The sequence below is a fragment of the Hylobates moloch genome, unplaced genomic scaffold (assembly GCF_009828535.3).
Source record: "Hylobates moloch isolate HMO894 unplaced genomic scaffold, HMol_V3 SCAFFOLD_4, whole genome shotgun sequence".
Lineage (NCBI taxonomy): Eukaryota > Metazoa > Chordata > Mammalia > Primates > Hylobatidae > Hylobates > Hylobates moloch.
The window spans coordinates 95,960,359-95,981,250 of NW_026652279.1; the positions used below are offsets into that span (position 1 = coordinate 95,960,359).

General features: G+C 39.7%; 1 protein-coding gene across 5 annotated transcripts in view; it reads left to right on the plus strand.

Moving 5' to 3' along the window:
* Positions 1 to 362: 362 nt before the first annotated feature.
* The window catches only part of RNF17 (ring finger protein 17), a 136,301-nt gene continuing 115,771 nt past the window's right edge, over positions 363 to 20,892 (plus strand). For 3 of the 5 annotated variants that reach the window (XM_058437756.1, XM_058437757.1, XM_058437759.1), the window contains exons 1-2: positions 13,358 to 13,565; positions 16,512 to 16,606. In XM_058437756.1, coding sequence (XP_058293739.1) covers positions 13,436 to 13,565; positions 16,512 to 16,606 — 225 coding nt within the window. In that variant the 5' untranslated portion in view covers positions 13,358 to 13,435. Of the gene's footprint in view, positions 1,626 to 13,352; positions 13,566 to 13,818; positions 13,879 to 16,511; positions 16,607 to 20,892 lie in introns of those variants that run through there. The other 2 variants (XM_058437755.1, XM_058437758.1) reach the window with 2 other exon arrangements.

Here is a 20,892-nt window from a genome sequence, read left to right on the forward strand (position 1 = left end):
TGGGAAATTGCTGATGATAAGTTTTTGCACCTTGATTTTGTTGCATTGATCCATCATCATCGTCAGCAGATGTACTATTATATAGGTTTTCTGATACTTGTATATATATATATATTTTTTTACTTTTGTGCTTCTTCCTCCTTCAACCTGTGGTTATTTATTTTAACTTTTCTCAGGCCTTTCTTGTTCTTCCTCTGAAGTCACTTCTAAGTCTTGCTCTGCTCTGGATGTTTTTATACATCCTTTCTTTTTCTGCATTCTTCACAACAGACTCTTCCATTTCAGTGGTAGGCTTCAAGGAAAGATGTTTTACAGGAGGCCCTTCTCCTTTTACCATATTTTTTTTCTTTTTTATATGAAGGTTCAAGTAAAGACTCTGAAGCAGTCTCAGGGATATACTGCTTGGTAGTAAAAGTCAAGTCTTCATCATCTAGTTTACTACATGAATCAACACACAGTTCTTTGAAAATACTGAATGCAGATTCGTCAGAACTCCCTGAATCTTCTGCACTTGCTCCTCCTTTTTTCAAACTTGCATTCTTTGATGGTTCTGGATTGTCATTTTGAAGACCATTTTCAAGTATCTTTTTTTTTATGTTGCAAAATTTGTTGTTGAATGCTAGTCAAAACACCAGAAATAGCATAATTGTTTGCTGTCTGTCCATACATATCTTGAATAAAGACAGTAATATTTTGTTGAAGAATGCCGACTATACCTAACGAGCCATAATGTACAGCAGGCGTGAAGGCTGTTCCTCTCAACCTATCAACAGCATGTACATTTGCCTGTTTCTTCACTAAAAATTCCAGCATTTGCTGTCTTTTGCAAACTGCGGCAAGTAAAAGTGGTGTGTTTCCATCATTGTTCAGCACTTCAATATCCGTATCACGGGAAAGTAGTTTTTCTACCAGGAATGTACTCTCATTATAGGACAGCATAGTGGAGAGCAGAGTTGCTGTAGACATTCACGTTCCAGCAGAACGATGCCACAAATCTCTTCCTGGCAATGTACAGCCTCCTCAAAGGCATCCCATTTTGTTTATCACCAATGTCAATGTGGCATTTTCAGTTCACCAGGAGAGTCCCCACTTCCACATGGCCATTGGCACAGGCCACATGTACAGCAGCCCTGTCCATCCACAGCTGAAGGGATAGAGAAACTGCCATACAGATACACACAGAATATGCTTCAGCCATAAAGCTTCGGGAAATCCTGTCATCCGCAGCCACATGTAGAAACCCAGAGGACATTAGCTCCAAGAAAATGAGCCTGGTGGAGCAAGTCCCACTCTGCATGATCTCAGGCATGTGGACTCCAAAAAGCTTTATCTCCTGCCCATCCACAGATGAAGGGATCAAGAAACTCTAATATATATACACAAAGGAATGTTCTTTGGCCATCAAGATAATTAAAGGATGTCATTTGGAGGAACACAGATGGCCCACCGAGGCTGTGGCTGCCTCATCCTGCACTGTGGATGGAAGCCGCTGATCCTACAGGAGGTGGAGCTCAGGTGGTAATGCTCGCTCCTGCTGTGCCGCCAGGTTCTTAACAGGCCGGGGACGATATTGGTCCAGGGATGGGGGACCCCTGCTCCAGATGACAGCCAGAGTAGTCTTAAATGTAAGTTGGATTGTTAGTTCCCTGCTTAGACCTTTAGCCATTTCCCATTTCCAGAATCTTCGGCGTGGCCTGCCTGGCCCTACTTGATCTGGCTTCTGTCCTCCCACCCTCCCTCGTTAGCCCCCATCATCTCATGCTACTCCCCCTCGCCCAGGACACTGCCCAGATATGTTCTTCTCCTTGGGCAAGAAGTTCTGTGCATGCACGTCAAATCTGAAAGGGACATTTCTTTCTTTAATGAGTGTCAGGGATAGGGGATGTGGCTGATGATATAAGGGGCCCTCCAATCAGACTTTCTAATCTAATTGAAAAGATAATTACAATGTTGATGCTAAAAAAGAAGATTCTGGCAAAATAGAACTTCTGAAGCATCATACATCAGATGACTAATATTTGTGATCCCTTTTTAAATTTTCAGGTGAAGAAGAATAGGGGATGTGGCCGGGCGCGGTGGCTCACGCTTGTAATCCCAGCACTTTGGGAGGCCGAGGCAGGCAGATCATGAGGTCAGGAGATCGAGACCACGGTGAAACCCTGTCTCTACTAAAAATACAAAAAATTAGCCGGGCGTGGTGGCGGGCGCCTGTAGTCCCAGCTACTCGGAGAGGCTGAGGCAGGAGAATGGCGTGAACCCGGGAGGCGGAGCTTGCATTGAGCCGAGATCGCGCCACTGCACTCCAGCCTGGGCGACAGGGGGACCCCCCCTCCAAAAAAAAAAAAAAAAAAGAAGAATAGGGGATGTAACTGAAGAAATGAACTAAAAGTTCTTCTATTTATTGAGAACCTAAGTGTGGGATGCTGTGTTTGGCTCTGGAAACACGTGGCCTCCTGGTACTTAATAAACAATCTAGCATCATACGTGACCTGTATTAAAAGAGACACTTCAGTGCTGAATAGTTTGGTGCTCAAAGGGCAGGAAAGCCAGTTAGTGCTTGGGGAGGCAGGGGGGAACCCTACCTGATGGCTAGGGACGTTGGGACTGACTCAGTCCACGAACTGTGCTTGCCTGGAAGAAAGGCAAGGAGTTGAGGAAGAGAGAGGAGATGGAGGCAATTCTAGGCCTGAGATGGGTCTGAGAATATCTGTGGGTAATAAGACCAATTAAGCTAGAGTAGAAGGGTCATTTGTGGAGCAAAAGATTGTGGATTGTGTTGTACATGGAATTTCTTAGGTCACTGTGGCTCTTTAGTAGATAGTGAAATCAATATAGAGGATCTTGTCCCCATTAAAAATGTTTGTTTTTTTTTTTTTGAGATGGAGTCTTGCTCTGTCGCACATGCTGGAGTACAGTGGAGTACAGATTCTTTTAAAAAATGCAAGTTAAAGATTGATAGAAATATGAAAACTGGCCGGGAGCGGTGGCTCACGCCTATAATCCCAGCACTTTGGGAGCCCGAGGCGGGTGGCTCACCTGAGGTCAGGAGTTTGAGACAAGCCTGGTCAATCTGGTGAAACCCCGTCTCTACTAAAAATACAAAAATTAGCTGGGCGTGGTGGCTGGTGTCTGTAATCTCAGGTACTCGGGAGGCTGAGGCAGGAGAATCACTTGAACCCAGGGGGCGGAGGTTGCAGTGAGCCAAGATCTCACCATTGCACTCCAGCCTGGGCGACAGAACGAGACTGTCTCAAAAATAAAATAAATAAAATAAAATAAAATAAAATAAAATAAAATAAAATAAAATAAAAACTGTCTTAGTTTTGGTTCTTGGTTTAATCCAGTTCAAACTGGTCTAAGACAAACTAAAGGAATTTACAATAAGGACATAGGAGTATTGTTTTTGCTTTTGTTTTTTTCACAGACCCCAGGAGTAGACGTGCAGACCAGGTATCACAAGTAAAGAATCAGAACACCTTTAGAAAGGCAAGCAGCACCTCTCTGTTTCTTGCCTCTGCATCTCTCTGTGCTTCTGTTTCATTTTCTTTCAGGACCTTCTGCTTTGCACAAAGGTGGTATGCAATCAGAAGACGGTCTGAGGAGACAAGTATGCATCTCCCACCACAACGTTATATGATTCTTGGAGTAAAAACAGTCCTCCCTGTTCCTACCCACGATTGTATTATTCAATAAAGATTGCTGCCAGGCATGGTGGCTCAGACCTGTAGTCCCAGCACTTTGGGAGGCCGAGGCTGGGCAGATCGTTTGAGACCAGGGTTTGAGACTAGCCTGGACAACATGGTGAGCCACCATCTCTGCAGAAATAAAATAAAATAAAATTAGCCAGGTGTGGTGGCCTGTGCCTATAGCCTCAGCTACTTGGGAGGCTGAGGCAGGAGAATAGCTTGAGCCCTGGAGGTCCAGGCAACAGTAAGCCATGATGGCAGCACCGCACTCCAAACTGGGTGACAGAGTGAGACCCTGTCTTAAAAAAAAAAAAAAAAAGATTGCATTATTGAATCTTTTTTTCCCATATATAATTTATATCATTACATAATTACATTCTAGTTTTTGCATATGCTGAGAACTACATATAATTCAGTATTATGCTGTTTTCAGTTATATATCACATACATTTTCCTATTTAGATATATAATATCTATATTTGTCCTTTTCCACTTGACTGCTGTGTTTCTTAAATTGATATACTGTGATCTCCTAAGCCAGTTACAGATTGGTATGGATTTAAATTACTTCCTATTTTCTGTTTTATTAACAATAAACAGTTATAGTTTTCATTTTTGTTTGTTTGGCTTTTGATCATTTCCTGTGGAAGTATTCTCAAAGCTGAAATTACTGAATTAGTGGGAATGAACATGGCTGTCTTTTTAAATGTTTTGTCAGCTTACTCTCAAAAAGGATTACACCAATAGGTATTGCCACTAGCAGTAGTTAAGAGTTTGTCTCACCATGATTACAAATTTTTCAAAATTGGTAGCTTATTCACACTGATTGGAACATATGAATTGTTCAATATTTTATAATATGTATATGGGAAAACCCTTAAATAGATTAATCAAGAACATATAAGTATGTAATAAATTCCATACTGGATTACATCAGTGATCCTTCTGGCTCTGTATCTTGAAACCTAGTTAAGCTCTTTTATGTTAAATTCACACTGATAGAGTTTTGGAAAATACTTGCTTTTTATTTCTGAAAGTTTTTGCAAAGGATTAGGTTTGGTTTTATGAAAAGTTTTGTCTCTGAAATTATCTGCCTAGACTTTGGACAAGGTGTTCTATTAATTGTCAAATGCAATTGAATTAAATCACATTTTTCTTTCTAGGTTACTTTATAAGGTATTCCTACAGGTCATAAAAAAAAATGCCCATAAGGAGCCAAATTCCTTTATTCATGGATCTAATATTGCTTTATAGTATTGCTATATAGGTTTAGATAATTATGTTGTTTCACCTTCAGAAGTCATATTTTAGTTATAGGTAAAGTCATTCCTAGTTAAAATAGTATGTAAAGCAAACACATTTGAAATCACCATTATTCGACATGTTTTGCTATTACTTACAAGTAACAATTTACATTATTTTAATGTTGTAAATAGTTGTGGAATTTAGTCATTTTCTGCATATTGAATTAATTACTGGCATTAAATGTCTTCTCTCTTTAGTAGCTTAACTCATTTCATGAATCTACACATTTGATATAATGCTTTTGATTGGTAAAGTCACATGTAAATACCTATTTTACCTTTTATAAAATAATGTCATAAAATATGGAAGATTTTCTGGCAGACATTATTAGCTAACTGGTGACATTTTCAGTAAGTGCCAAAAAGTAATATATGAATATATAAAACATCAAATATTAAGCATAAACTTTATAAATAGCAGCAATGATTAGTAGAAGAAATTACTCACATATTGTCTGCTAAAATAAATATTAAAATTTGACTACATGAAAAAATATAGTTTCTTGAGCTGATCAAATAAATTGATCATAATTCTTCTTCGTTTTGTTTTCTGTGTCTGCGGAAGTCATAGTGAATCCAGAAAATGTATAGCTTGAATTCTGTTGGGTTTTTTTTTCTTTATTACTTAGTTTACATACATTTTTGTCCTCCTTTGAACTTACTTTCTCCAGGCTTGGGTATGTCCTGGGCATAAATCAAACCACTCAGATCCACTTCTGGAGGTTGGTGTTGGTTTTAAAGCAGGTCCTTGTGGCATCTGTTCCCTTTCCATTGCTAGTCAGTACAGAGCTCACCTAAAAGCTATCAACCAGATAAAAGGTTCTGATGCAAATAATTTGACAACCCATTAGCTAGAAAACTATTTCCTGAATAACTTAAAATCGACCGAAGCCTTCCCCCATATGTAACACTGTTCTGCCATTCCCTTCATTTTTGCAGTCCTCCTTTGTATAGCCTTGGAAAACAGATCAGTGAGGTAGCAGTGAAAGACATCATGATACCAAATAGAAACAAGGACTTGGAAGACACACTGGATCTCTTAATTTCCAGGCCACTTGATAGTAGATACAGTTCCTTACAAAAGAACATGGCTTGATCTTGGGAAAAGAGGGTGCTGGAGGTGAGGGAAGATGAATTAGCCACCAAGACAGTTCACCTTGCAATTCAATCATTTAGATCTAACTGGAAAATGATTGCTGCCATGTTCCAGAACAAGATGAAAGCCTCGTTCCACAATGAAAAGGTGAATTTATATCTTCTGTGTTAGATTCTAGGAAAAAAGGAAGTAAAAGAAATACAGAATGGTCCTTGATTCACACCTTTCATCCCTCCCCATCTGCACTTTATTCTTCCTAACTACAAATCCCATGCTGAAATTCTACTGTACTTGATAAGCATACAATCATATTCAGGACTCTGCCAGGACAATATTCTTTTTTTTTCTTGAGACGGAGTTTCACTCTGTCACCCAGGCTGGAGTGCAGTGGCGTGTTCTTGGCTCACTGCAACCTCCACCTCCCGGATTGAAGTGAGTCTCCTGCCTCAGCCTCCTGAGTAGGTGGGACTACAGGTGTGTGCCGCCATGCCCGGCTAATTTTTGTATTTTTAATAGAGACAGGGTTTCACCATGTTAGCCAGGCTGGTCTCAAACTCCTGATCTCAGGCAATCCGCCGGCCTCGGCTTCCCAAAGTGCTGAGATTACAGGTGTGAACCACTGTGCCCGGCCGACAATATTCTTAAGTATAAAGAACATATAATAGTTGGAAAAATCTGTGAGCAGAAATATTTTAGGGGATATTTTGTTATATATTCAGTATTTCTATAAATGTTTTCAAAATATACAAAATTTTGAATGACATAATGCTTTCTGTATTTCCTCTTCTCCACTTGGGCAGTTCTGTGAACACAAAACATCCCCTCCTGCTCTGATGTTTCACTTTTTATATGGTTTTGATTGGTGCCCCCACCCAAATCTCATGTCAAATTGTAATCCCCAATGTTGGAGGTGGGGGCTGGTGCAGGTGATTGGATCATGGGGGTGGATCCTTCATGAATGGTTTAGCACCACCCCTTTGGTGCTGTCTCCTGATAGTGTTCTCATGAGATCTTCCTTCTGCTCCCACCATGTAAGACACACCAGCTTCCCCTTATTTTCCACCATGATGGTAAGTTGCCTGAGGCCTCCCCGGAAGATGCCACTATGCTTTCTGTAAAGCCTGCAGAACCATGAGCCAATTAAACCTCTTTTATTTGTAAATTACCCAGTTTCAGGTATTTCTTTATAGCAGTGTGAAACGGATTGATAAAACTTTCCAGGAAGATCATTTCATTCCCCATTCTTTGCCCCTTTCCATCTGCCCTTTATTCTTTATTGATTCCCCTGGTCTCTGACCACCCACCTCAAATTTTTACCATATTTATTTTATAATCAATTGTTCCATGCGTTATCATGCCATAATATAAACCCTTTTTATGATGATAGACATCATGACTAATAACTTCTGTAATAGTGATGAGGATATCTGAAAAACATATATTTTAAAAATAGATACACCATAGATATGACATCTATGACTGGTGTAAGAAGAAGGTTCTAATTGGGAGCTGATACAGAAGGAGATCAGTTTGTCTCAGAGCACTTAATAACCTGAATCTCACCCAATAAAAGCACAAAGGCTGAAGAAGTGATAGCCCTTTTTAAGTGAGCTACCAGGGATTAACCATTAAATTTTAGTACCATTGCATATGGTATTTGTATATTGTATCTCTGAGTTCTGTGAGCCAAAGAAGAAAAGGTTGATTTTTGGAGTAAGCATCTTTACCATGACTAGGCAAAATAAAAAAGAAATAGAAGTCAGAGTTGATAGATGTCCACTATCAAAAACAACTTACATTCGGCCCGGCGCGGTGGCTCATGCCTGTAATCCCAGCACTTCGGGAGGCTGAGGTGGGCAGATCCAAGGTCAGGAGATCCAAGACCATCCTGGCCAACATCGTGAAACCCCGTCTCTGCTAAAATACAAAAAATTAGCCGGGCGTGGTCGTGTGCACCTGTAGTCCCAGCTACTTACTCGGGAAGCTGAGCCAGGGGAATCACTTGAACCTGGGCAGCAGAGGTTGCAGTGAACCGAGATCGCGCCACTGCACTCCAGCCTGGCAACAGAGCAAGACTCTGTCTCCAAAAAACAAAGACACAAAAAAAAACACATTCTAAATTAGAATTGAGTAGCTGAGTAGCTCTGGAATGAAAAGAGATCTGGATTGCCCATGAATGTGAGGACACATGACATACATCTCTGGAGTTATGGAGACAGAAGAGGTCAAGATTGTAACTTGAGTGAATACTTCTCATGGGGAAAACTAAGCTGGGAGAAAAGCTAATATTACATTGTTGGTAGCATAACTCACAAACACAATTTAAAAATTCCTTTGGGACATAAAATATGTTAATGTAGCAAATGGAACCAAGACGTAGTAACTGCAGTAGTTCCTTCTGGACCAAAATAAATTGCTAACCACATACATAATTTATTTTCAGAACCCTCAAGGTATTATGCCTCCAATATGCACATTCAAAAATTAGTTAAACAGAGGAATCAAGAAATGGTCAAAATAAGGGTGAAGGAAGCAAGAGTTTCTAAAGCTATCACAAGATGGTGTAGTTGTCATCTCTAGAAATTTAAACAGCAGGGTAAACTTTCTCAGAAAGATGTATCATAGGACTATCTCTAGTCAAAAATGATTGCAGAGTGGGCAGAAATCTCAGAAGCCTATCAAAAATGTAATTTAAGCAAAGAAAGAAAAAAAGGAAGGGAGTGAAGGAATGAGAGAGGGAGAGATAAGAATTTCCTACTACCAAGTTAAAAAGAAAACAATAACAAAACTTTAGGAGACTGTAAAGTCATTGTGTCTCAGACCCAAGATTGGTTTCTATAAGAATAAATGTGGTCGCAGCCAGGCGCAGTGGCTCACACTTGTAATCCTAGCACTTTGGGAGGCTGAGGCGGGTGGATAACCTGAGGTCAGGAGTTCAAGACCAGCCTGGCCAACATGGTGAAACCCCTTCTCTACTAAAAATACAAAAAATTACCAGGCGTGGGGAGCGCGCCTGCAATCCCAGCTATTTGGGAGGCTGAGGCAGGAGAATTGTTTGAACCCAGGAGGCAGAGGTTGCAGCAAGCTGAGATCACGCCACTGTACTCCAGCCTGGGCGGCAGAGCAAGACTCCATCTCAAAAAATATATACATAGTCTTAGTTTTACACAGAGATGCATACACATATACACAAGATGTAGTGATTGAGAATCTTAAAGAGTAAAACAAAATGTATGTTAACTGGATATCTGAGAAAAATGATTATGATAAAAAGGGCCTAGTCACATTATCCAACGGGGAAAATAAACTTGAAAGAATGTGAATATAAATACAAGTAATAAAAGTTTTCCAGAAAGAAATGTTAACAGAGAATGAATACCTTTTAAAAGTCATTCCAATGCTAGGAAAACTAGATATCCACATGCAGAAGAATGAAATTAGACCATTATCTCACATTATATACAAAACTCAACTCAAAATAGATTAAAGATTTCAAAGACCTGAAACTGTAAAACTGCTAGAAGAAAATAGGGGGAAAGCGCTACATCGCTGGTCTGGACAATGATTTTTTTGGATATGACAACAAAAGCACAGGCAACAAAAGCAAAAATAGACAAACAGGATTACATCAAACTATTAATAGAAAACTCTGCATAGCAAAGGAAACAGCAGAGTAAAGAGCCTATGGAATGGGAGAAAATATTTGCAAACTATACATCTGGTAAAGGATGTTAATATCCAAAATACATAAGGAACATAACTCAGTAGGAAGAAAACAAATAAAAAGTGAGCAAAGGACCTAAATAGACATTTCTCAAAAGATGACATACAAATGGCTAATAGGTATATGAAAGCATGCTCAATGTCACTAATCATCAGGGAAATGCAAATTAAAACCACAACGAGATATTACAGAAGGTATTAGAATGGAGATTATTTAAAAAAAGACAAAAGATAACAAGTGTTGGCAAGGATATGGAGAAAAGGGAACCCTTATACAGTTAGTAGGAATGTAAATTAGTACAGCCATTATGGGAAACAGTATAAATTCTTTGTTGCGTATATTTTTGAGAAGGTAACTGAATGGGTTAACTTAGTTAAATGTTGAAATACGTCTATTCAATAGATTAATTTGGTTTTAGAATATTAAAATTTTGGCTTGGTGTTATTCTATTAATCCCACTCTTATGTTGGGAATAAATATGTTATATGTTTCTGTTCAATAATTTGGTCTTAGAATATTAATATTTTGGCTTGGTGTTATTCTATTAATCTCACTCTTATGTTGGGAATAAATATGTTATATGTTTCTGTTCAATAATTTGGTCTTAGAATATTAATATTTTGGCTTGGTGTTATTCTATTAATCTCACTCCTATGTTGGGAATAAATATGTTATATGCTTAACAACAACAAAAAAACCTAACTTTGACCATGGATTTGATTTCAGGTGCATAGGGCTAAGGGCAGCTTGCAGGTTAGCTCTGTGACTGCATAGTTCTACATTCTTTCTCTGATCTACTGCTACTATTTGATCTCTGAATTTCTCTTTAGTTTTGGTGAAACTTTCTAAAAGACATTCACTGTGGGTCAGATGCAATTTATAAAAATTGTATACTCAAGAAGGGAGCCCTGTTTATCTCATTTCTCATCTGCTTAGGAGATGATTTTAGAGCACTAGAAAGACACTGGTAGAGAGGCAGGCAGAGGGCAAACCTCCAAGGCCATTAAGGTTTTGTTGCAATTCATAGGAAGCCATTAAAGGGTTCCAAACAAAGGATTTAAACAACCTAAATTGAATGTTAAGAAGACATTTCTGGCTGCTGTATTTGAGGGTTCTTGGTAAGTGCTAAGAAATGAACAAATGTGGTATAATCATCTATCAGTATATTTCTCACTGGCCCTGATTTATCCAAGATTAATTCAATTTCTGGGATTACCAAAGGCATCTCTGATGAAACTCAAGAGCCACATTAAATATCCACATTATGGCCCAAGATGAACACCTATGCAATGAGATTGTCATTATTCAAATTACAGTACAGCTGTACTGTACTGGATATAGAGGAAAAAGAGGCTTGCTACATGCTAGAGTAGCATTAAGCATGGAGAGAAATATTAAGGTTTAAAGGAGAAAGTGCTTCTAAAACTGACCCAGGAAGGATAAGGAGAATATGGGCCGGACGTGGTGGCTCACGCCTGTAATCCTAGCACTTTGGGGGGCCTAAGGTGGGCAGATTGCCTGAGCTCAGGAGTTTGAGACCAGCCTGTGCAACACAGTGAAACCCAGTCTCTACTAAAATACAAAAAATCAGCTGGGCGTGGTGGCGTGCGCCTGTAGTCCCAGCTACTGGGGAGGCTGAGACAGGAAAATTGCTTGAACCCGGAGACCAAGGTTGCAGTGAGCCAAGATCTCGCCATTGCACTCCGGCCTGGGCGACAGAGCGAGACTCCGTTTCTAAAAAAAAAAAAAAAAGAATATGAATTGATGAAGAGTGAACAGTAGGCATTCCAGATGAGGGGAATAGGGAATAATACAAAACTGTAGAAGAGTCAACATGTTACATGAGAATATTGGCTTTATTAGTACTCAGATCCATCACGGATTAGTAGTGGAAACTACTGGGTGAGTAGTAGAATGAGGGTAATTTAGGGAAGCAGTACTTTTCTCTCGAAGACAATAAATTACAAAGATTTTTGAGCAGAAGTGAGCCTTTCAACAGAATACTTACTTCACAGTTTCTGTTTACCCACACACAGTGTAGAGAGAAAAGAAAATGAGGAATATGGGCAAATGCTTACTTCACAGTTTCTATTTACCCACACACAGTGTAGAGAGAAAAGAAAATGAGGAATATGGGCAGGCTTTATTCTTAGCAGCAAAAGGCAACCTTGCCACCTCCAGGTGTTTTGTTTGAAATACACCTGCCACCTTTCTACTAGATTACTTCATTCCTTGCTCACAAAACGTCTCATGCACTCTACTGCTTAAAGAATAAAGTCCAAACTCCTCAGCCCGACACTCGAGATTCTCCGAAATTCTTCCCTGACATATCTCTCCAGAGAAGCTTACTTTTAGGAAACTCATACTCTGGCTAAATGGTCTTTGAATTATCAAGAAGTCACTGTGTCTTCCATCTACCTTCCCTCGCTGATGTGTTCTTTATTCTTGGAATCCCTTAGTTCTTGTTTACTCCTGTTAAGTACTACCTAGGTTGTAAGGTCTAGTGCAAACCCTATATCCTCTAGGAAGACTTTCCATACCACTGTAGACCATACTGACTTCATTTCTTCATTGCTTTTTGTGAACTATGCTTGGACAAGTTGCTTCAACTCTTTCTTTTTTGTTTTTGTTTTTGTTTTTGTTTTGTTTTGTTTTGAGACGGAGTCTCGCTCTGTCGCCCAGGCTGGAGTGCAGTGGTACGATCTCGGCTCACTGCAAGCTCCGCCTCCCGGGTTCACGCCATTCTCTTGCCTCAGCCTCCCGAGTAGCTGGAACTACAGGCGCCTGCCGCCACGTCTGGCTAATTTTTTTTTTTTTTAGTAGAGACAGGGTTTCACCATATTAGTCAGGATGGTCTCAATCTCCTGACCTCGTGATCTGCCTGCCTCGGCCTCCCAAAGTGCTGGGATTACAGTCGTGAGCCACCGCGCCGGGCCCAGAAGGCAGTAATTCTTATTGTCTCTAACACACATCCAGCACGTAACAGTTATTTTGGCGGAAGTTACTGGGGTTTTTTATGGAGTTATATACCTCTCAAGCAGAAACCTGTTAGTTCATAAATCCTTAGCATCCCCAACCACTCTTGGCACGCTGCCTTGTATCTTATTAGGCTCAACAGCAGTTAGTAATGATGAACACTCCTTAATTCGAAAGCGTTCACTGAATCTACCCCAGCGATAGCTGCTGATTAGCTTCTCCACTCCAGTTCCTATTAGCCAAGCCCTAGATGCCCGGAGCACACAGGTTTAGGGCTTCTGGCCCTGACACATAATAGGGAAAGGGGATTGCTTCAATACAAATGATTATTTATAAAGTTACTCACAATGTAAGTAATAATATGCGAAATTTTAATTTGTGATGACTAAAAGCGCTAAAGTGGTGACTCTTTGGGTAGAACGTAAAAACGAACCGTCCTTAACGGCCACAAGGCGCCCCTTCTAGGAGTGGTACCTCCCAGGATAACGGAAAACAGCCCCAGCCGCATCGGGAGCGAGCTTGGGGGCGGGCTTTAATCTCCCGGCCCACTGTTTGGCTATCTGCAGGTGCTGGCCTCCAGTGATTGGTCGCTGCCGCGAGGGCCGCCGGGACACGCACTCGGCGGTTGTTCCAGAAGAAAGAGACAGCGATGGCGGCAGAGGCTTCGAAGACTGGGCCTTCCCGGTCTTCCTACCAGCGGTTGGGGAGGAAGAGTCAGCCCTGGGATGCCGCTGAAATCCAGTGCACCAGGTGTGGCAGGAGGGTATCCAGAGCATCCGGTGAGGAGCCCAAGGGCCCACCTAGCGGGGAGGCATCCTGGAGGGAGCGCTGGGGGCCAGGTGAGCTGCTGGGCGCTAGGTGAGCTGCTGGGCGCGTGAGGTTTGGTCAGCTGCATCCGATCCTGGTGTCACCGGAAACTGCGTCACAGGCCTCCCACGAGCTGCAGCCGACCCCCAAGAGGGCCATGTTTGGGTTGGTTAGGGCAGCACCTGCCCCTTTCACGGCTTTCTCCACTTACCCATCCGGGCCTCACCGACCCTCCAGTCGGGAGGATGGGGGCCCGGTGGCTTTAATCTACCCCTCACAAGGCAGGTTAGCGGATTCATGCAAAAGTAGACAAAATGTAGCCCATTGTTTTGTCATCAAGAAGGAACGAAACTTGATTTTCTTGTGTAGTTTTTGTTGTAGGAGTAACAAGTAGACCATTGTGAAATGGTTTTGGATTTTGTTGTTGTTGTTAGCATTTTTTTGTTTCTGTGGGGTTTTTTTTGTTTGTTTGTTTGTTTTTTACGTTATGGCTCATACTGGCCAAAAACACTGTTTGGAAAATGATAGTTTCTTTTGTGCACCTTGTGGGGTGGGTGTGTGTGTGTGTGTGTGTGTGTGTGTGTGTTGGTCTTTATATGTGAAGGAAAAAATACACTGCACTATTATTGGTCTGTTCAGCTACAATCTACTCAAGTGATAACAGGTTCAAGTTATTTATTTATTTTTTTTCTTTGAGACGGAGTCTAGCTCTGTAGCCCAGGCTGGGGTGCAGTGGCGTGATCTCGGCCCACTGCAAGCTCCACCTCCCAGGTTCACGCCATTCTCCTGCCTGAGCCTCTGGAGTAGCTGGGACTACAGGCGCCCGCCACCACGCCCGGCTAATTTTTTGTATATTTAGTAGAGTCGGGGTTTCACCGTGTTAGCCAGGATGGTCTCGATCTCCTGACCTCGTGATCCGCCCGCCTCGGCCTCCCAAGTGCTGGGATTACAGGTGTGAGCCACCGCGCCCGGCAGGTTCAAGTTATTTTAATGTAACTTAAAATACCTTAGTGTGCTCTTAGTACAGATGAGTTGTTGAATCTCAATTCCTGGAGCTACTGAAAATTCGTATTACTTGGCGTAACTGATTAATGTTTATATTTTCAAAGTTAAGGTCATTCAATCAGTTTTTCTCAGTCTTGTCAAGATGGACTCTCTGAGATGTGAGCCTCTGCAGAAACAGTTGTGATTTCAGTGGAGAACCAAGTTTCTCCTACTTGGGGTTTAGATCACTGCTACCGTTACGTAGAAAATTTCCATTTTTGAATGAAATTAAAATTACGGAATAAAGTTCTAGAACACAACCTTTTAAAATGAGTACTTATTCCATACATTAGTATTGTAATGCTTAGAAAAACTAAATTGGAAAAGTAGTGGTTATGTATATAGAATCCTGAAAGTGCTTTTTAAGCTGTAATGTACCACAAGTTATTTTGAGTTATTCAGTATCAGAAATTTTATAATAACAGTTAAGTGTTTTTATTTCTTTGGCAATATTATCTCTGAAAGTTAAATAGGGTTTTAAAATATAGCATGGTTGTAAGCAAGTTTCAGGTATTTCAGTTGGATAAGAAACTTGTAAAGTTTTTAAAAAATAAAATTAATGCAAGGCCGAGCACAGTGGCTCACGCCTGTAGTCCCAGCACTTTGGGAGGCCAAGGTGGGCGGATCACTTGAGGTCAGGAGATCAAGACCAGCCTAGGCAACATGGTGAAACCCCATCTCTACTAAAAATACAAAAAAATTAGCTAGCCATGCTGACGCACACCTGTAATCTCAGCTACTCCGGAGGCCGAGGCAGGAGAATAGCATGAACTCAGGAGGCGGAGTTGGCAGTGAACCGAGATGTGGTCCGTCTCCAAATGAATGAATGAATGAATGAAATTAATGCAATTATAATTCAGCAAGAACTCTATAATTATTTTGCTAGTAAAAGATGACTGATTTTTATCTAGTTTTTTTCCCTTTTTAGTTTTCTTGCAAAACTTTAAAAATGACAACCTTTTGAAATTATATAGTGAAAACAAATGTTATTTATTATAAACTTCAAATTCTTAGAGCATTTAATCATGATGTTAGGTTTTCAATCAAGTTACGATATTTCCTTTCATAAATGCTAAGTTTGTGAAAATGTGAGTTGTGGGTATGTGATAATAGTAGCATCTGGCTTCTGGCCTTGCCAATGTCTTAAATAATTCTAAGAGCACGGTCTTGCCAGTGTCTCATTTTGGCCCTTCCTGACCTCTTCACGGGATGGGAAATATAAAGTAGTAGAGGGCAGTATGATCAATCAGAAAGAATGTTAGACTTGGAAACAGAACTAGATAGGAGTCTGGATTATGCCATTTAGTTAACCAAATCTCCAAAATGCTATTTCATCTCCAACCCACTTAACTGTGATATTTACAAATAACAAATAAAATGTGTCAGAGCACTTTGTATAAGATATGGCAGATTCAAAGTATTCTAGGTACAAAATAGCTATCTGAATTAACGCAAATGCTATTACATAGCTCTTCTTGGTTTTTCTTCTTGATTTTTCTCCCTCCTGACCTGAGTAGTTGGTTACTCCTGATTTATATTCAATAAGTCAGCCATTTCAAACTGTAGTAGGTATCTTTTCCTGTACAGTAGGATCCTCTTTGAATTTCCCTTTGATCAGTATTGCCCATTCAACATGAACACACTGTGGGCAGTTTAATCACAATAGAATTTCTTCAGTAAAATTAGCCAGGTGTGTTGGGACACACCTGTAGTCCCAGCTATTTGGGAGGCTGAGGTAGGAGGATCACTTGAGCCCGAGAGGTGGAGGCTGCAGTGAGCGGGTGCCACTACACTCCAGCTTGGGTGACAGAGCAAGACCCTGTCTCAATAATAATAATCATCATCAAAATAATAATTAAGAATTTCATCAATAGGTCAGCATTGTGAACTTCAATATGGACATGCTTTTTGTGAACTATGCTTGTTAATGACTGAAGAATGCACCACAATTATATGCCCTGATGGTGAGGTAAGTGTTATAATTTCTTAGATGAAACATATCACAACCTAATGTCAATGGTAAAAATACTACAGTAGTAAAACGTACTTCTAGTTAGAAACTAAAAACGTCTGGGCGTGGTGGCCGACGCCTGTAATCCCAGCACTTTTGGAGGCTGAGGCGGGCAGATCACGAGATCAAGAGCTCGAGACCATCCTGGCCAACCTGGGGAAACCCCGTCTCTACTAAAAATACAAAAATTTGCTGGGCCTAGTGGTGCACACCTGTAGTCCCAGCTGCTTGGTAGCCTGAAGCAGGAGAATTGCTTGAACCCAGGAGGTGGAGGCTGCAGTGAGCCAAGATTGCACCACTGCACTCCAGTCTGCCGACAGAGCAAGACTCCTTCTCAAAAAAAAAAAAAAAAAAAACCTTAAAATCTTGCATTTTTGCTGCTGAATCTTTAAGCAAAGAAACCTAACAAAAGATAAAACTTTTTCTATCCATTTTATAATTGTGCAAAGTGATCAGGAAAAATAAAAGCCTAAAGTCATACACTTATCAGCCTACGTAGTTTGATTCTTTGGCGACTTCTGTGGAAAATTATGTCTTTCGTTTATTTTAATGGTGTATATTCCTTTAAAAACCCTAGCCCCTGTTTTACCCACCAATCCATGCAACCAAATTTTGAACTCCACCTGCCCCTCAACCTTTGTGTGTCATCAAATGTACATTTGTGGAGATGCCATTCTACAACAAGGTAGAGAAGCAAAACTACTGCCTAAAATTCTTACTTCAGAAGCACTAAAAAACAATTCCATTAAGACTAAAATCTGTCCATATGAATGAGAACAAATTAAGGATGTAAAATAAAATTTACTTGATATCCTATTCATTTAATACAAATATAAGTGTAGTTCAGTTTATGTAATATGTTCCTGGAAAGTTGACTCAAGCTGTAAATTCCTTTTTTTTTTTTTTTTGAGACAGAGTCTCACTCTGTACCCCAGGCTGGAGTGCAGTGACTCGATCTCAGCTCACTGCAACCTCCGCCTCCCAGATCCAAGTGATTCTCCTGCCTCAGCCTCCCGAGTAGCTGGGACTATAGGCATGTGCCACCACGCCCGACTAATTTTTTGTATTTTTAGTAGAAAGGGGGTTTCACCATATTAGCCAGGATGGTCTCAATCTCCTGACCTCGTGATCCGCCCACCTTGGCCTCCCAAAGTGCTGGGATTACAGGCATGAGCCACCGCACCCGGCCAAGCTGTAAATTCTTAATGTTTTACTGGATAAATCAGATGATAAAGTTTTGTATCATTTGTTTTCTGTGGAAGTGTGGCAGACCCTATGGAGGCATGAGACCTAGAATGCAGTTCTCATTCTGTCAGTCTAGCCTGGGTTTCCTCATTTGTGAGATGGATATAATACCTGCTTTGTCTTATCTCCTAGGATTGCTAAGAATCAAATCTGAATTATGTAAAAGTTCTCCGTAAGCTTCCAGACTACTAAAATAACCCTTCATTATTTAGGTTTGAATGAACTGGCTTGCAAATTAAATATGGTTTAAAAAAACCCAAACCATATATTGTAATTAATGAAAGTTTCAATTATAACAAAAAAATTGCGTATTAGTAGCTGCCTATTTTGTGGGAAATTCCTAACCTCTTACCTTTTTTATTTGACATGGGGCTCTTTAGACGTGGCTGGCTACGTGGGTAAGACGAAGTGAGCCCTCCTCCTGTGGTTGTGGTGGTAGATCCCTGATGGATTCAGTCTTGTGGGTGAAGATTAAGTGAAGGGAAAGGAAAGGAGCAGGCAGCTGGAACTGTCTGTGTCCATATCCATCCTGTTCTAATATTAAAAAAAAAAAGACTTGGCAAATGATTTCACATTTAATGTTCTTAAATCATTATACTTGTACTATTTTTTGGATTTTGGATAATGTGTAGGAGTGTTTATAATGTGTTTACAGATACGAATTTTGATTTTAAGGTTGTGATAAATCTATTTTGTATCATTGACTAGTTTTGCTCTAACTTTTACTTTAGAGGTAAGTGACCTGTCCCATCCTCCGTTCCTATTCCCCCATCCCCGCACCCACCTACTGTTAGCCCAGGTAATTGACAAGTGACTATATTCACATTCTTCAGACACACTGGTGAGCTGGGCCCTATTAAAAGAAGTCATTCAAGAAACCTTCCTGAAATTGTTACCACTCTTTTTAAACTCTAGATTTGTATTATTATCTAATATTTATTTGGGATAAGGTATACAGAGAATAGAAGAATCTAGTTTAAATTTAGTGAAGTCTGAATTTATGGAATATTTGAGGAATGTAGTTTATTACATTTGAATGAGGTATCTGCTCTAAAAAGTAAGATTTAGATTCCTGTATTCATGTTAGACTTATATCTTTAACTTCGGAGGCCTGGCTAATGCTGTTTACTTCAAATGTAAGCCTAAAATCCATTCAAGATTAATAGGTATCCTTTTGTTCTTATTTCTGAGTTTGGGTGAATGTGCATTTATTTGACAGTTTATTTTTGATAGTTGAATGGTTTTTGATAACATCCCTTCTCTGCTATTGATTGATGTTAATGGTTAATCTTTCTATAATTTTGCACAGCAAAAAGACAGATTTTATTCAAGGATGGGATTATACCTAGGTGCTATTTTAGAAATACTGGCATTTTATTAACTTTTGGACCTGAGTCTAAAATATATTGGGCCATGAAGAAAGGATAAATCATCCAATCAATAGAAAATTCATATATACTAAAATCCCATGATTGGAAATATTAATATATAAAAATTAGAAATGTAAACTAGACGGAAATACAGATAATCGTATAATCTTGGATAGGAAAGCATTGATAAGCATATCAAATAGAAATCAGAAACTATAGAATAAATGCTTGTTAAATTTGACCACAGTTTTTCATTTACAAGCAACAAAAGCAGGCAAAACACCATCATAAATAAAATTTAAATGACAAGCTATAGGGGGTAAAAGAAAACCTTTATTATATATGTTACAAGTTAAGAGTCTTTCTGCAGTTTTTACTTAAAATCTTTTAAATTAGTTGTATTTAATACTTTCTTAAACTATCTGGAAGAAATGTCCTGCATCAAATCTGCTGATAATAGCATTAACCTCTTATGAAATGCTAAGCCAAAGTGTGATGAACTAGGAAGTATATAGAAATTAAGTTTTTAAACCCCAATTTTGGGGAAAAGGGACTTAAAATACCATTCAGCTCAGTGAGATTTGTTAAAAGTAACCTAATTAAACTAATAATACATGGCTACAAGTACATGGTTTTAAGTACATAATACTTGAAACCTTGAAAGAACATTCTCTTCCCCACCAGAGATGTATATTTCACAAAAATGGGAGACTATAACAATTAGTAATCTGCTTTGTTTCTTTTAGCAGCATTCATCTATTCTCATAAAAATAAGCACTGTAATTTTCTTAACTAATCTCTTTATTGATAAACATTTAGTTTAAAAAATTTTTCACTATAATTGTGTACAATTCCTCAACCTCACCTCCATCAGTAGGTTCTGTAATTTCTAAGTCCAGAAGAAATTCATATTTTGGGCTTGTTATATTTTTTTAGTGTTTTGGCAATATGATGTAAAAAATGGCTGTTTCCTTGTTGTAAATTGTAATTCCCTCATGACCAGTGAAGTTGAGCAACTTTTCATATGTTTGACTTATCAGTGCCTCTGCTGTGTGGATCTTTAACAGCTCTTTTCAGATCCTTTGGATCTCTTCCTTTTGAATTGTCTTTTTCCTAACTTGTTGTTTGTTGTTGTTTGCTTTTTCTGGAGACAGGGTCTTGCTCTGTTGCCCAGACTGGAGTGCAGTGATGTGATCACAGCTCACTGCAACCTCAACCTCTCCAGCTGAAGCAATCCTCCTACCTCATCCAGCCCAGGAGTAGCTGGGACTATAAAGGGGAGTACCACTGCACACAGATAATTTTTTTTTTTTGGAAGAGGTAGATCCTTGCTATGTTGCCTAGGCTGGTCCCACCTTAGCCTTCCAAAGTGCTGAGATTACATGCATTAGCTACTGTATCCAGCCTGTCTTTTTCCTAAGTTGTAAGAGTACTTTATGTGATAGCAATATTAACATTTCATCCTGTGTAACTGTTTTCTCCTAGCCTCTCACTTTTGATTTTATTGCATTTAGCCATTCAGAAATGTTTCTTAACTAGTCATTTTTACCCCTGCTTCATGAATTCTAGGTAGGGTTTTTTTTTTTTTTTCTGACTAGGCAGACCTTCCTAACTCAAAGTTATATATAT